The following is an 11964-nucleotide window of genomic DNA, read 5'->3' as shown; positions in this document are numbered from 1 at the left end:
AAAACAAAAAAAAAAAAAAAAAAAAAAAAAAAAAAGCCAATGGGAATTGAGAAAAGACCATTGGAGAGGGAACTGAGACATTCGGAAAAGATGAGTAGTCTAGCCTGAACTTCCTTACCTGGGTAACAAATATTTTGGGCTAAATACATTCATTGTGAACCGTGCTGATGTTCTCTCCTCACAGAACGTAAGAGGTAGCCTATCAAGAGATCTAACCAGGGCTGTTTTCCCATTGCCCTGTTGCTTTTTCTTCTATTCCTGGGAAAAGTATAGAAAATGGAACTTATTTTCTTTGCTGTGAAGCTCATGTCCCCTTAACTGCTACCTAAAGGGCAGGCAGGTCAGAAAAGTTACAGGCTAAAAAATTAAAAGTATTTGCAAAACTGTAGTTTAATCGTTATTCATGAGCATCAGCAACAACTGGAGGAGGGCTGCCAGTGTACTCCAATTAGCTTCCAGCCCAAATGATGTGATGACTAGAGATTGTGGAAGTGAGGATGAGGAACCGTCTGTTGTTTTCTATCTTTACTGCAGTAGCTAGTTATTAAATATTAATAACTAACATTTAACGACATGGGTTTTCCTAAGAGTCAGCCTTTTAATCTGTCCTTGAATTTGACTGATATTGGGTCTTTGGGGAAAAATATAAGAGCTAGGCTTCATCATGTTCACAAGATCCTGAATATGTTCATCCAACTGAAAGAATAGGAAATAGATTTGGAGCATGAGGGATGAGGCTTGAGCTTTTATTAGTGGAATAATGTATGGCATCTATGGAATACTTTTTAATCTTAGCTCCATAAAACTTTTAAAGATAGTGAGAAATCTATCTAGGGATGGATTTAGGGAGGTGAAATCATGTCGAACTAATCGCTTCTGAAGGATCTTTTCTATTCCAGAATTATTTTAAAATAAGATCCCAAACGGTTGAAAGGATTTGAAACTTTGCGTAGTTTTTTTTTAAAAGAAAAATAGTGCATTAACTACACTTCCCAGGAGGCCAGGCGGGCGAGTCTCCTCACTCGCCTACTTCTCTTCACCGCGAGGTAAGATGGGAAATGTAGTGCTCCAAGCAACGCTGCACGTGACGCACGCGGTGGAAGGCGAGAGGGACTGCGCCGCCTGGTGCGGTACAGGGTCCGGGGAGTCTAGTTGTGAACGTCTTTTTCCCCAGAATTTGGTTTTTGCAGTGCGGGGAGGGCCCCCATCTTCTCCCTGACCGTGAAATGAGCTGGCCCGGGTTCATTTGCCCGCCGGAGCAGCTCCAGGGAAGTCCCGGTGGGTGAGACACCGTGATGCCTCATCCAGTTTCTCGGTAGCCGGGCGGGGAGGGGGAGAAGGTGAGAACAGCAGGGGGCTAGCAGCTTGCGCCCTGCGCCCCACCCTGGCTGCGGCCGCCCGGGGAGGAAGCGCGTATAGGTTGAGTGCGAAGTTTCCTTTTTTGCTTTCTCGTCAGAGAAGCCCCAACGGGCGGTTCGGCGGGAATGCCAAACTTTAGTTTGAGCGGGGTCGCGAGCCAAAGGGTTTAAAATAAGTTACTCCCCCCACTTCCCGCCGCCGTATAACGTCCATCCCGCTAGCCATGGGCAGCCGCGATCACCTGTTCAAAGTGCTGGTGGTGGGGGACGCCGCAGTGGGCAAGACGTCCTTCGTGCAGCGATATTCCCAAGACAGCTTCAGCAAACACTACAAGTCCACGGTGGGAGGTGAGACGTCGCTGCGGGGGCGGGGTAGACGAGAGGCCGGGATCACGGGACTTGAGCCGCGGACTCAAGTGGGGTGGGGAACGGGGGATTTGGTGTCTTTGGGTCCTTCCCCGGGCCTGGAAATAGGTGTCTGGGATCCTGAAGGGAGGCATGCTGGTGTTTGATTTGCATGCTTCTCTTGCGTTTCCCCCAATTAAGTTTTCCCAGCCTGAGCTGATTGTCTGGAAAGAGAGCAAAACTGTGACGATGGGAAATGAGGGCGGGTAGATGAGAAAATGAGCAATTGCTGCGTTTCGCTAGGGAACTCAAGTCTCCTCCTGCAGCCTTCCTAGCGGTCACAGGCACATCTCTGCGATCAGCAGAAGCAGCTGAGACCCTCTGGAGCGCCTGGTTAGGTACCAGTTGGGGCTGTTGTCCTGCCTCTCACGGGAGTTACAGACAGCTGTTGAAGGAACAGAAAGGTGTTTAACCTGGCCTCAGGGAGCCTAGCTTTGTTATGGAAATACCTGCATGGGAGGGCCCCTTGGCCACACAATCAGATGCTTATCAGGGCTGAAGAGCTGTGTGTTTTTTGTCCATCGATTGCTTAAATAAAGACTAGGAATTCTTCCTAGTGTAAAATATACCACTTTTCTGACCTATCTTCCCCCCCACACACACCTTTTTCTCTCAAACTGGGGAGGTGAAGGAAGCAGGGAAGACCAAGAGTTAATTCATTTCTTTCCAGGTTTGGCCTTTGGACTCAACTGTCTTTTCAGAAGTAGAAAAATGCCTTCTAACTAGAAGTTTAGATGGGAAGAGCTGGTGAAGAGGGAAAGTAACAAACATTTATTTATCTCCATTAAAAGAACTTTTTTTAAGGAAAAAAATTTGCAGTAATGTAAATTTTGAAATTGTGTGCTAGTGTTCATTCTGGAATTTTTTTTAATTAACATGCATTTACATTGCAGTTAAAACACCCTCCTTAAGAACATTCATCAAGGGCTTCCTTGGTGGCGCAGTGCTTGAGAGTCCGCCTGCCGATGCAGGGGACACGGGTTCGTGCCCCGGTCCGGGAAGATCCCACATGCCGCGGAGCGGCTGGGCCCATGAGCCATGGCCGCTGAGCCTGCGCGTCCAGAGCCTGTGCTCCACAATGGGAGAGGCCACAACAGTGAGAGGCCCGCGTACTGCAAAAAAAAAAAAAAAAAAAGAGCATTCATCAAAATTAAGGGTTAAAAGTTTCAAACAAACAAAAGTTTCAAAGACTGTTTCCTGACCATTCTGCCCCACACTGCTCAATAATATGAGGGTCCCTATTTCATGGATTTGGTTTAAAAGTATCCCACTAATTTTTAGCAATTGTTGTAGTTTTCCTTTAGTAGAGAATATAATTGACTGGCTAATTTTTTGTTCAGTATTTATTCTTAATTTCCCCTAGCTTTTATTTCTGTCATAGACGTGGAGAAATGTATTTCCAAATCTCAGAAATTATCCTGTTGCTGTCCTTATCAAAAGCTCTCCCCCACAGCCTTAACTCATGGACTCAGCATCTACAGATATGGCAGTAGATTCCAGCACTGCTCTTAAGCATCATCCATGGAGTATCTTCTTCCGGGTGAATCCTCTGGGACCTTTTCACTTTATCCCATTCCTGCCCAAGATAATTCCTACGGCCTTATGGAAAATGGAGAATTCCCTGAGGGTGTGTTTTGCTCATAATACAGTTGGACTAGAAACCAACACTGAAATGTGGAAGATGCAAAAGCCAACCCACTTACCTCATTTCCCTCTTCTACCCCATCATCCCTTCCCTGAGAAAACCCCCTAAATCTCCCAGAAACTGTTTAACCTGAGATTAGGAGTTGTTTTTATAATTACTCCCATCCTCCTATCCCCAGCCTGAGAGACAAGTAGGATCAAATACATTGGTTTGATGAGAGAGTAAAAGCTGGAGATGCCTTCGGAGATGCATGTGAATTACCTGTCCCACACTTAATACATGAGTGTGGGCTCATCTCAGTCCATTGAGGGCTTAAAAATAACAAAACAAATAATGAATGAATGAATGAATGGGATTGGAGTTGTGTGTCTCTAGGGTTGTAATTGCATATTTTATATGACTTTGTGGATTTTTTAAGGTAAATTTAATTCAAGTATATTATACATAAATTTTCAGTGGATTTTGCTCTGAAGGTTCTCCAGTGGTCTGACTCAGAGATGGTGCGCCTCCAGCTGTGGGATATTGCAGGTAGGATGGATAAGACTGGACAAGAACAAGGAAGACATTTTGGTTTAACCAACAAGCTCTCAGAGAAAAAGTGGGACAGGGAAACCAGAAGTTTTTTCCTGAAGCTGGAATGACTGAACTGCTCTGAGGACATATAAGCTGAATAGATGTAGAGCTTTTGTAGATGTTTTCTGTAGATGTTTTGCCCTGAATAAATGTAGAGCAGTCTCTGTGTGGGTGAGGGTCTGGCAAAGTAGTGAACTGTCCAGACCGTAGGTAGATGCTCCCACAGCAGGGGGAGGGGGTGCTCTTTCTAGGTTTTCAGCTGACCTTGGTGAGAAACAAGAAAAGAGAAGACAATAATAATAATAGCTAATCCTTATTTATTATGTGCCAAGCACTTTTCTGAGCATTTTAGATTCACTGACTCATTATTAATCCTTACAACTATCCTATGATAAAAAGCTACTGCTTGTTTCCCCACTTTACAGATGCTCATTCTGAAGCACAGAAAGCTTGACTTGTCTAAAGTCACATAGATAGTAAATGACAGAGCAGGGATCTGGGATTGGGTGATCTGGGCGCAGAATCTGGACTCACCCACTACGCATACTGCCCTCTTTCCCACAATGAAGATGGAAAGGGCAGGGTGTCAGGGAGGGTTCCAAGGCTGGCTCTTAGGATCACCTTCTCAAGAACCGTCTCCTTACTTCCCAGGGCAGGAGCGCTTCACCTCTATGACCCGACTTTACTATCGGGATGCCTCTGCCTGTGTTATTATGTTTGATGTTACCAACGCCACTACCTTCAGCAACAGCCAAAGATGGAAACAGGACCTGGACAGCAAGCTCACACTGCCTAATGGAGAGCCGGTGCCCTGCCTGCTCTTAGCCAACAAGGTATGTGGTCGATCTTGGAAAATGGCCCCTGGCCTCAATCCGTGGTCAGAGAGTAAGCGTGTCTAAAATACACTCTGATTGTGGGTATCCACTTGCCCTTCTCTACCTCCTTTCAAAAGATGTTGACACTTTCTTTGGGAAGAATGTTGGCTGTAGATTTCAGATGCTGCTGTTCTAGCCATGGGTGGAACTGTTTTAAATCCACACGTATCTGAGCAATGTTTCTATTCCCAGGAAGTTTATGGTGTTGCCTTTTGTTTATTTTCTTTGCCAGTGTGATCTGTCCCCTTGGGCAGTGAGCCGAGACCAGGTTGACCGGTTCAGTAAAGAGAATGGTTTCACAGGTTGGACAGAAACATCAGTCAAGGAGAACAAAAATATTAATGAGGCCATGAGGTGAGTAGCTCATGCTGTTCTAGGGATAGGCACACAGATTTACCCATCTTCCACTGCAGCCCCTTGGACCTTCTTTCCTTGTTTCTGAGCAAACAAGAACAGACTTAGCCACTGGAATGCCAGCTCCTGAAGGTCAGGGATGCTGTCTTCTCTCCTGAGATAATTGGGGACAAAGGGGCATTTAAACCTTGTGGCTTTACTGAGTGCCATCTGGTGACAAGACAGACAATATCTGCCGTTTCTCCATCCAGCTTCTCAGGCTTGTTTTTTATTTGTTTTTTAGAGTCCTCATTGAGAAGATGATGAGCAATTCCAGAGAAGATACGTCTTTGTCCGCCCAAGGGAACTACATCAACCTGCAGACCAAGCCCTCTTCCAGCTGGGCCTGCTGCTAGTAGCGTTTGGCTTGTTTTCCCTCCCAGTTCTAGGAGATCCTTCTCTTCCCTTTGGTTGCCCACCCAGCAGTTTTACTAAGTACATTTGAACTGTCTGCCGCTGACGGTCCAGTAAGGGGGGCCATCATCACTAAGAAAAGACACGTGATACCCATGGGCGTTTCTGCTGCCTCTGCTGCAAGTTGCCTGTCACTTGCTGCTGGCTCACGGGGCCCAGTCAGTGCCTTCTGTCCAAAAAAGATCATCTCATCTCTCAATTTGTGATCTGGGATTTTGTGGGAAGGATTAGAAATCAGCATCTGTGTTTTACAGATCATAATTTTCACCTACTTTTAAGCATATTTTTCCATTTAATGTATATTGTTATCTCAATCTGATAGGACTTCAGATTGCAAGGAAAATGAGATCAAAGGTCATTTCCCAAATTCCTTGTTGATCATTGCTTTCAGATTCTTTCTGTCTTGGACTTTGAATTTAAACACCTGATTCTGAGATACAGAAGTGGGGCTGGATATCTATGGGTTTAGGGCTACTGGAGGTAAACCAAAAGTCACTATTTTTTTAAGCTTCTCAAGTCATATGAGCTTTCTTTTGTCTTGGTTTTAAAAATAGTTAACCTTTTAAATCATCTGTCTTTGGTTAGAGTGATTCTTTCCCCAAAAAATTAATTCTCACTTTAAGGTTTTCTAGTGTCTCTCTCCCAGTGGGATGGGGACAGGGTTTGCAGGTTGATGTCTTGCCACGTAATGCTGCAAGTGACATCAGTTGGCCGTGGTACCCTGAACTAGGTCTGTTCCTCACAGCTCTGGGAGTCTGAATGGAAGAAGAGGGTCAGGTTAACAGAACAAAATCCTATGGGGCAACTTGCTTAGGAGCACTTTGGGTGTCTAGCACTTAACAGCCATAGAAAATAAATATTATGTATAGACCTTTGCCTGGGGATGGAGAGTAGATAGACAGAAAATCATTAGGTAATTTAAGTGCTAAATTGGGTGGAGTTTTTAGTATCAAATCACTTCTAGACAGTTTAATTTGTTAAATTCTCACAGGATGGTGATTTATAACCTGCCCAAAGTTATTAATATTCTTCGTGAGCTCAGGCTTAGAGCTCTTTGAGAGACACTTACCTAAATAAGTGTTCTAAGTCAGTGGTTCCCAAATCTGACTAATGAGAACCACCTGGGAAGTTTATTTAACGATTTTAAAATGAAATGTTTTAAGATTTCTGTTTCCCAACCTCAAACCTACTGAACCAAAATGTCCAGGGATGAAGCTTGGGGATTTGTTGTTGTTGTTTTTCAGAGTTTCCCAGGCAATTCTGATCAGCCCGGTTTGGAAACCCTTGCTGGAGAACGTGGTAAAGATACAGAGACCCAGGCCTTCCCTGGGCTTCTGTAGGCTGCATTAATTCTCCAGGTGATTTTGACACACACCAGACTTTGAAAAGCACTGTCCTAAGAGAGATCAGAGGCCAAATATCAGAGCCTTCGGTGGTTTGTTTGTTTTTAATGCCAGTTGTTATAAATTTTGCACAATCTTCTGAGACCTTCAGGTTCTCTTTTGTATTACTCTTTCCAGGTAGGGTTTTTATTACAATGATTCTGAAAATAATAGTGGAATAACAAGTTCTCTATGAAAATAAAATTGATTTTTATTCACTGGTTTGAACCCCTGAAAAATCATAAATAAATGGGAAATAAGTATTGTATTGATGGTAGTTATTGGCCTTCAACGTGACTTTGTTATTTTATACTGATAGAGTATTGTGGAAATGGAGACTTTATTTTTTAAATACCTTCTTTAAAAATGAAGGTTATTTTTTAAATACCTTCTTTAAAAAATGAAGGTAAGGGCTTCCCTGGTGGCGCAGTGGTTGAGAGTCCGCCTGCCGATGCAGGGGACGCGGGTTCGTGCCCCGGTTCGGGAAGATCCCACATGCCGCGGGGGGGCTGGGCCCGTGAGCCATGGCCTCTGAGCCTGCGCGTCCAGAGCCTGTGCTCCGCAACAGGAGAGGCCACAACAGTGAGAGGCCCACGTACCGCCAAAAAAAAAAAAAAGAAGAAGGTAAGTGTTATTCTGTTTATCTGTTAATTTACCAGTACTGATTGCCTCATTCCAATTCAGAACTTGATGTAACTTCTCAAATACTGCAATGGTGACCATTTAAAAAACTTGAATATGCTTTCTTTTCCCACTTGCTGACTCAGGCTATTCCTGCCTTTTCAAGCATTGCTAGAGGCTGGCCTGCCAGCCCTTCTGGATTTTCTCTCCCAGTTGGTCAACGTTATGGCCCTGAAACTAATTTAAAAAGAAAGTGAAATATTTCTCTTTATGTCCCTATCTATAAAGAAAAGGGAAAGCAATTAAGATAAGGAAGAAGAAAATATTTACATGGTTAGAAATGTGATTATACTAAAAATAATTAGATCCTATCATTTGGATGCCACCTCTTGGGTAAAAATTGTTTGGAACATGGATATCATTGTAGCCCTTCCCTAGAGAAATTTCCATATTTGAGACAAGATAGCCCTTCAACCATCCACCTGGTCTGTGGCTAAAGAGAAAACATAAGCATTCCCTGCAGACTGTTCTAAGAGACCCAAGGAAAGGCTGAGAACAGAGCTGTGGGATTATGACTGCCCTGGCTTTCAACTTTGAACAGAATAGCTGAGTGATCAAACAAGCCAGGAAAGGAACCCTAAGTCAAGGAAGGCCCCTCAGCATAAGTGATGGTTTGCTGTTTTGTACTGCTAATGAGCCGGAATTGCTCCAAGATGCTGTTACTCACTTTCCTTTCCTATTGCTAGGGAATATTTGGGTTCCTTATTTTTCCCTCTTATCTCCAGATTTAACTGTTTTCTTTAGATGGTCTGTCTTCTGTCCTCAGGACACTGTCCCATCTAACAGGAGGCTCTTCCTGCCTGTTGTCCTTTTGTAGGCAGTGGCCTGCTTTTGACATGATCTAAGGCCATGGTTAGAAGATGTAAAAATCTCCATGGTAGGTATTCTGTAAAATCTAGTGACTGGATTGCTCAGGGAGATAAACCTCTGTGCCCTTTTCTCCTTCACCCCGCTTGGTTCACTATGTATAGGAAGAGGCCTCAGCTGTGTACATGACTCATTTATTAAAACCAAATAACCCCCAAGTTGGAATGGATAGGAAGCCACTAGAAAATGTGCATTGGGGACTTCCCTGGTGGTACCGTGGTTACGAATCCGCCTGCCAGTGCAGGGGACACGGGTTCAGTCCCTGGTCTGGGAAGATCCCACATGCCGCGGAGCAACTAAGCCCGTGCTCCACAACTACTGAGTCTGCGCTCTAGAGCCCACAAGCCACAACTACTGAAGCCCGCGTGCCCTAGGGCCTGTGTGCCGCAACTACTGAGCCTGTGTGCTGCAACTACTGAAGCTCGTGTGCCTAGAGCCTGTGCTCTGCAACAAGAGAAGCCACCGCAATGAGAATTCCGTGCACCACAACGAAGAGTAGACCCCACTCACCGCAGCTAGAGAAAGCCCATGCACAGCAATGGAGACCCAATGCAGCCAAAAACAATGATAAAAAAAAATGTGCATTGGAAAGAACTTTACATGTATTTTTGATTCAGCCATAAATACCAGAGACTTGAGAATATATCTACATATGACCTTTGTTGTTAGAAAACCCTGCCTTCTCTTTGGCTTTTAAGCATAATCTGAATTCTGTTCAGTTTTATCTGCAGAGTTTCAGTATAATACTGGTATTGCTCTGTTTAGGGTTCTCCAGGGAAACAGAACTAATAAGGTGTGTGTGTGTGTGTGTGTGTGTGTGTGTAAAGGGATTTATTACAAGAATTTGGCTCATGTGATTATGGAGGCTGGCAAATCTAAAACTTATGGAGCTGATGTCCCAGTTAAAGTCCCAAGGCTGGCAGACTGGAAGAGCTGATATTCCAGTTCAAAGGCCACCAGATAGAAGAATTCTCTCTTACTCAGGACAGGGCCTTCAACTGATTAGGTGAGGCCCACCCACGTTAGGGAGAGGAAACTACTTTACTACATCTACCAATTTAAGTGTTAATCTCATCCAAAAACACCCTCACAGAAACACCCAGAATAATGTTTGACCAAGTATCTGGGCACCCCATGGCCCAGTCCAATTGACACACAAAATTAAGCATTACTTGCACTTAACGGTACTTTACTATGTGATGGTGCTGTTTTGATAACTTTTCTTCACACTCAACTTTAATTTGATTCACACTCATCTGATTAGGAACTAACTACATATTAATGGGAGTAAAGAAGAGAAAGCAGATAGGAAAGGAAGACGATAAGATAGACATTTTATGATTTATCATGATATGAGAAGGGCAGCCCAGTAGCACTGGATACCAATATCTGACTTGGTATAAACTCTTCCCTCAGCTCTGCGAGTTGTGTATGCTTCTTACACTATCTTGGAAATAAGAAAGCAGATAGTTCTCATTTTATGTTTGAGGGAACAAATATCTCAAAATTTGACTAACTGAAAGGCAGCTGGTTGAATTCGTAATAAAGCCAAGACATAACTGCAAATCTTCAAATTCCCCATCTCCATTCTGTCATTTAGGTTTCTGTGAAGCATTTGACCTGAGAAACCTATTTTAGAAAATAAGCCCAGACATTTAGAGAAACAGAACTGGCCCCTTTTGGGTTTGAAACTCTTAGTTTGTGTTATATAGACTTTGAGACCATGTTCATGTGTGGAATAGAGACGTGTGTAATTAAATTTGGAGTCAAATTAAGTGCAGGTTCAATAGCATGTAGCACAGATATGTCCTGAGATGTTTGACACGTTCCACTTACTAAGATATGTCACCCAAGTGCAGTGACTGTCATTTAATTTTTAACATCAGCTTTCTTGTCTGCAAACACAGGGATTAAAATTTTTTTATTCTTTTCCATTGTAGTTTATTACAAGATATTGAGTATAGTTCCCTGTGCTACACAGTAGAACCTTGTTTTTTATTTTTTATATACAAGTACAGGGATTTTAACAGCCATTCCATTTTCAACTGTTGTTGCCAGTAGTTGACATCTGAGTGTTTCTGTAAGCCAAATACATATTCTTCTAAGCACTTCACATGGATTATTTTAATTTTCACAATGACCCTATAATTCTACATATATAGACATTTAAGGCACAAAATTAAAACTGCTCAAGGTTAGACAGCTAGGGTGTGGCAAACGGATTTTTTTTAATATTGCTTCTGGTTTTTTTAAAATATAAATGTGTTTATTTTTGGCTGCGTTGGGTCTTCGTTTCTGCGTGTGGGCTTTCTCTAGTTGCGGCGAGCAGGCAGGGGCTACTCTTCGTTGGGGTGCGCGGGCTTCTCATTGTGGTGGCTTCTTGTTGCAGAGCACGGGCTCTAGGCACGTGGGCTTCAGTAGTTGCAGCACACAGGCTCAGTAGTTGCAGCACACAGGCCCTAGGGTGTGTGGTCTTCAGTAGTTGTGTCTCGCGGGCCCTAGAGCACAGGTTCAGTAGTTGTGGCTCACGGGCTTAGTTGCTCCACGGCATGTGGGATCTTCCTGGACCAGGTCACGAACCCGTGTCCCCTGCATTGGCAGGCGGATTCTTAACCACTGCGCCACCAGGGAAGTCCCTGGCAAACTGATTTTTAACCTTAAGCAGTGTGACTCCAGAAACTCCCTTTACTATAATATACTGCCTACCATTTTGTATGTGTATGTTTTGATGGTGGCATCCTTGAAGTTTTCCCACATAAATATTCAGTAAGGTGGGAACAAAGAGTAATTTATTAAATGCATATACAGGTTTTCAAATACTTTTATGATGAAAAATTTAAATCTACTCATTAAGGAAAATGGAGAAAAGAAGGAAAATCCAAACCACTATAGACCCACAACCCAAACAAAACCTCTATTTACATTTTGATAAATTTGTGTTCAGTACATTGTTTTTAATGCAAAGAATTTTTTGTCATATATTTGTACTTACACTTAAATCATTTCTGATTACATACCTTTTATATATGTATCCAGTATTTTTATGTATCCAGTATTGCAGTAGGAGTTGTGGGGGATATAGAGAGCTATGCCATAGAACTTCAAAGAAGGAGGGGCAAGAAAGGTTTCTTAAAGGGAAGTAGGACAGGAGATGGACACCAATCGAGAAAGAGGTGGGATAGGATTTCAGGTTGGGAAGAAAGGGGGTTTCGAATTTTTACACAGGTTTGAGAAGTAGCCAGTAGACCAAAGGGCTCATGTTGTAGAGCAGTGGGAAATAAGGTTAGAAAGACTGTGGACAGATTATATAGGTCATTAGTTAAGCAATAGTGGCACACGTACCATGTGCCAGGTACTTTATTAGAAGCACG

The 11964-nt window shown here is 43.3% G+C and overlaps 1 protein-coding gene across 2 annotated transcripts; it reads left to right on the top strand.

The window, feature by feature from the left end:
* Nucleotides 1-1461: 1461 nt before the first annotated feature.
* Nucleotides 1462-5828, top strand: RAB29 (RAB29, member RAS oncogene family). Of its 2 annotated transcripts, XM_007470691.1 has the most exons (5): nucleotides 1462-1706; nucleotides 3865-3936; nucleotides 4633-4814; nucleotides 5089-5210; nucleotides 5494-5828. In XM_007470691.1, the coding sequence occupies exons 1-5, from the start codon at nucleotides 1583-1585 to the stop codon at nucleotides 5603-5605; spliced, it is 612 nt and encodes a 203-aa protein (XP_007470753.1). In that variant the 5' UTR covers nucleotides 1462-1582; the 3' UTR covers nucleotides 5606-5828. The 2 variants fall into 2 exon arrangements, with proteins under 2 accessions (XP_007470753.1, XP_007470754.1); XM_007470692.1 differs by lacking the exon at nucleotides 3865-3936 and having other exon boundaries at nucleotides 1583-1706; nucleotides 5494-5605.
* The last annotated feature ends 6136 nt before the right edge of the window (nucleotides 5829-11964 follow it).

Source organism: Lipotes vexillifer, unplaced genomic scaffold, assembly GCF_000442215.2.
Source record: "Lipotes vexillifer unplaced genomic scaffold, Lipotes_vexillifer_v1.1 scaffold1122, whole genome shotgun sequence".
In the NCBI taxonomy this organism is placed as follows: Eukaryota; Metazoa; Chordata; class Mammalia; order Artiodactyla; family Lipotidae; genus Lipotes; species Lipotes vexillifer.
This window is presented reverse-complemented; position numbering and strand designations above follow the sequence as displayed.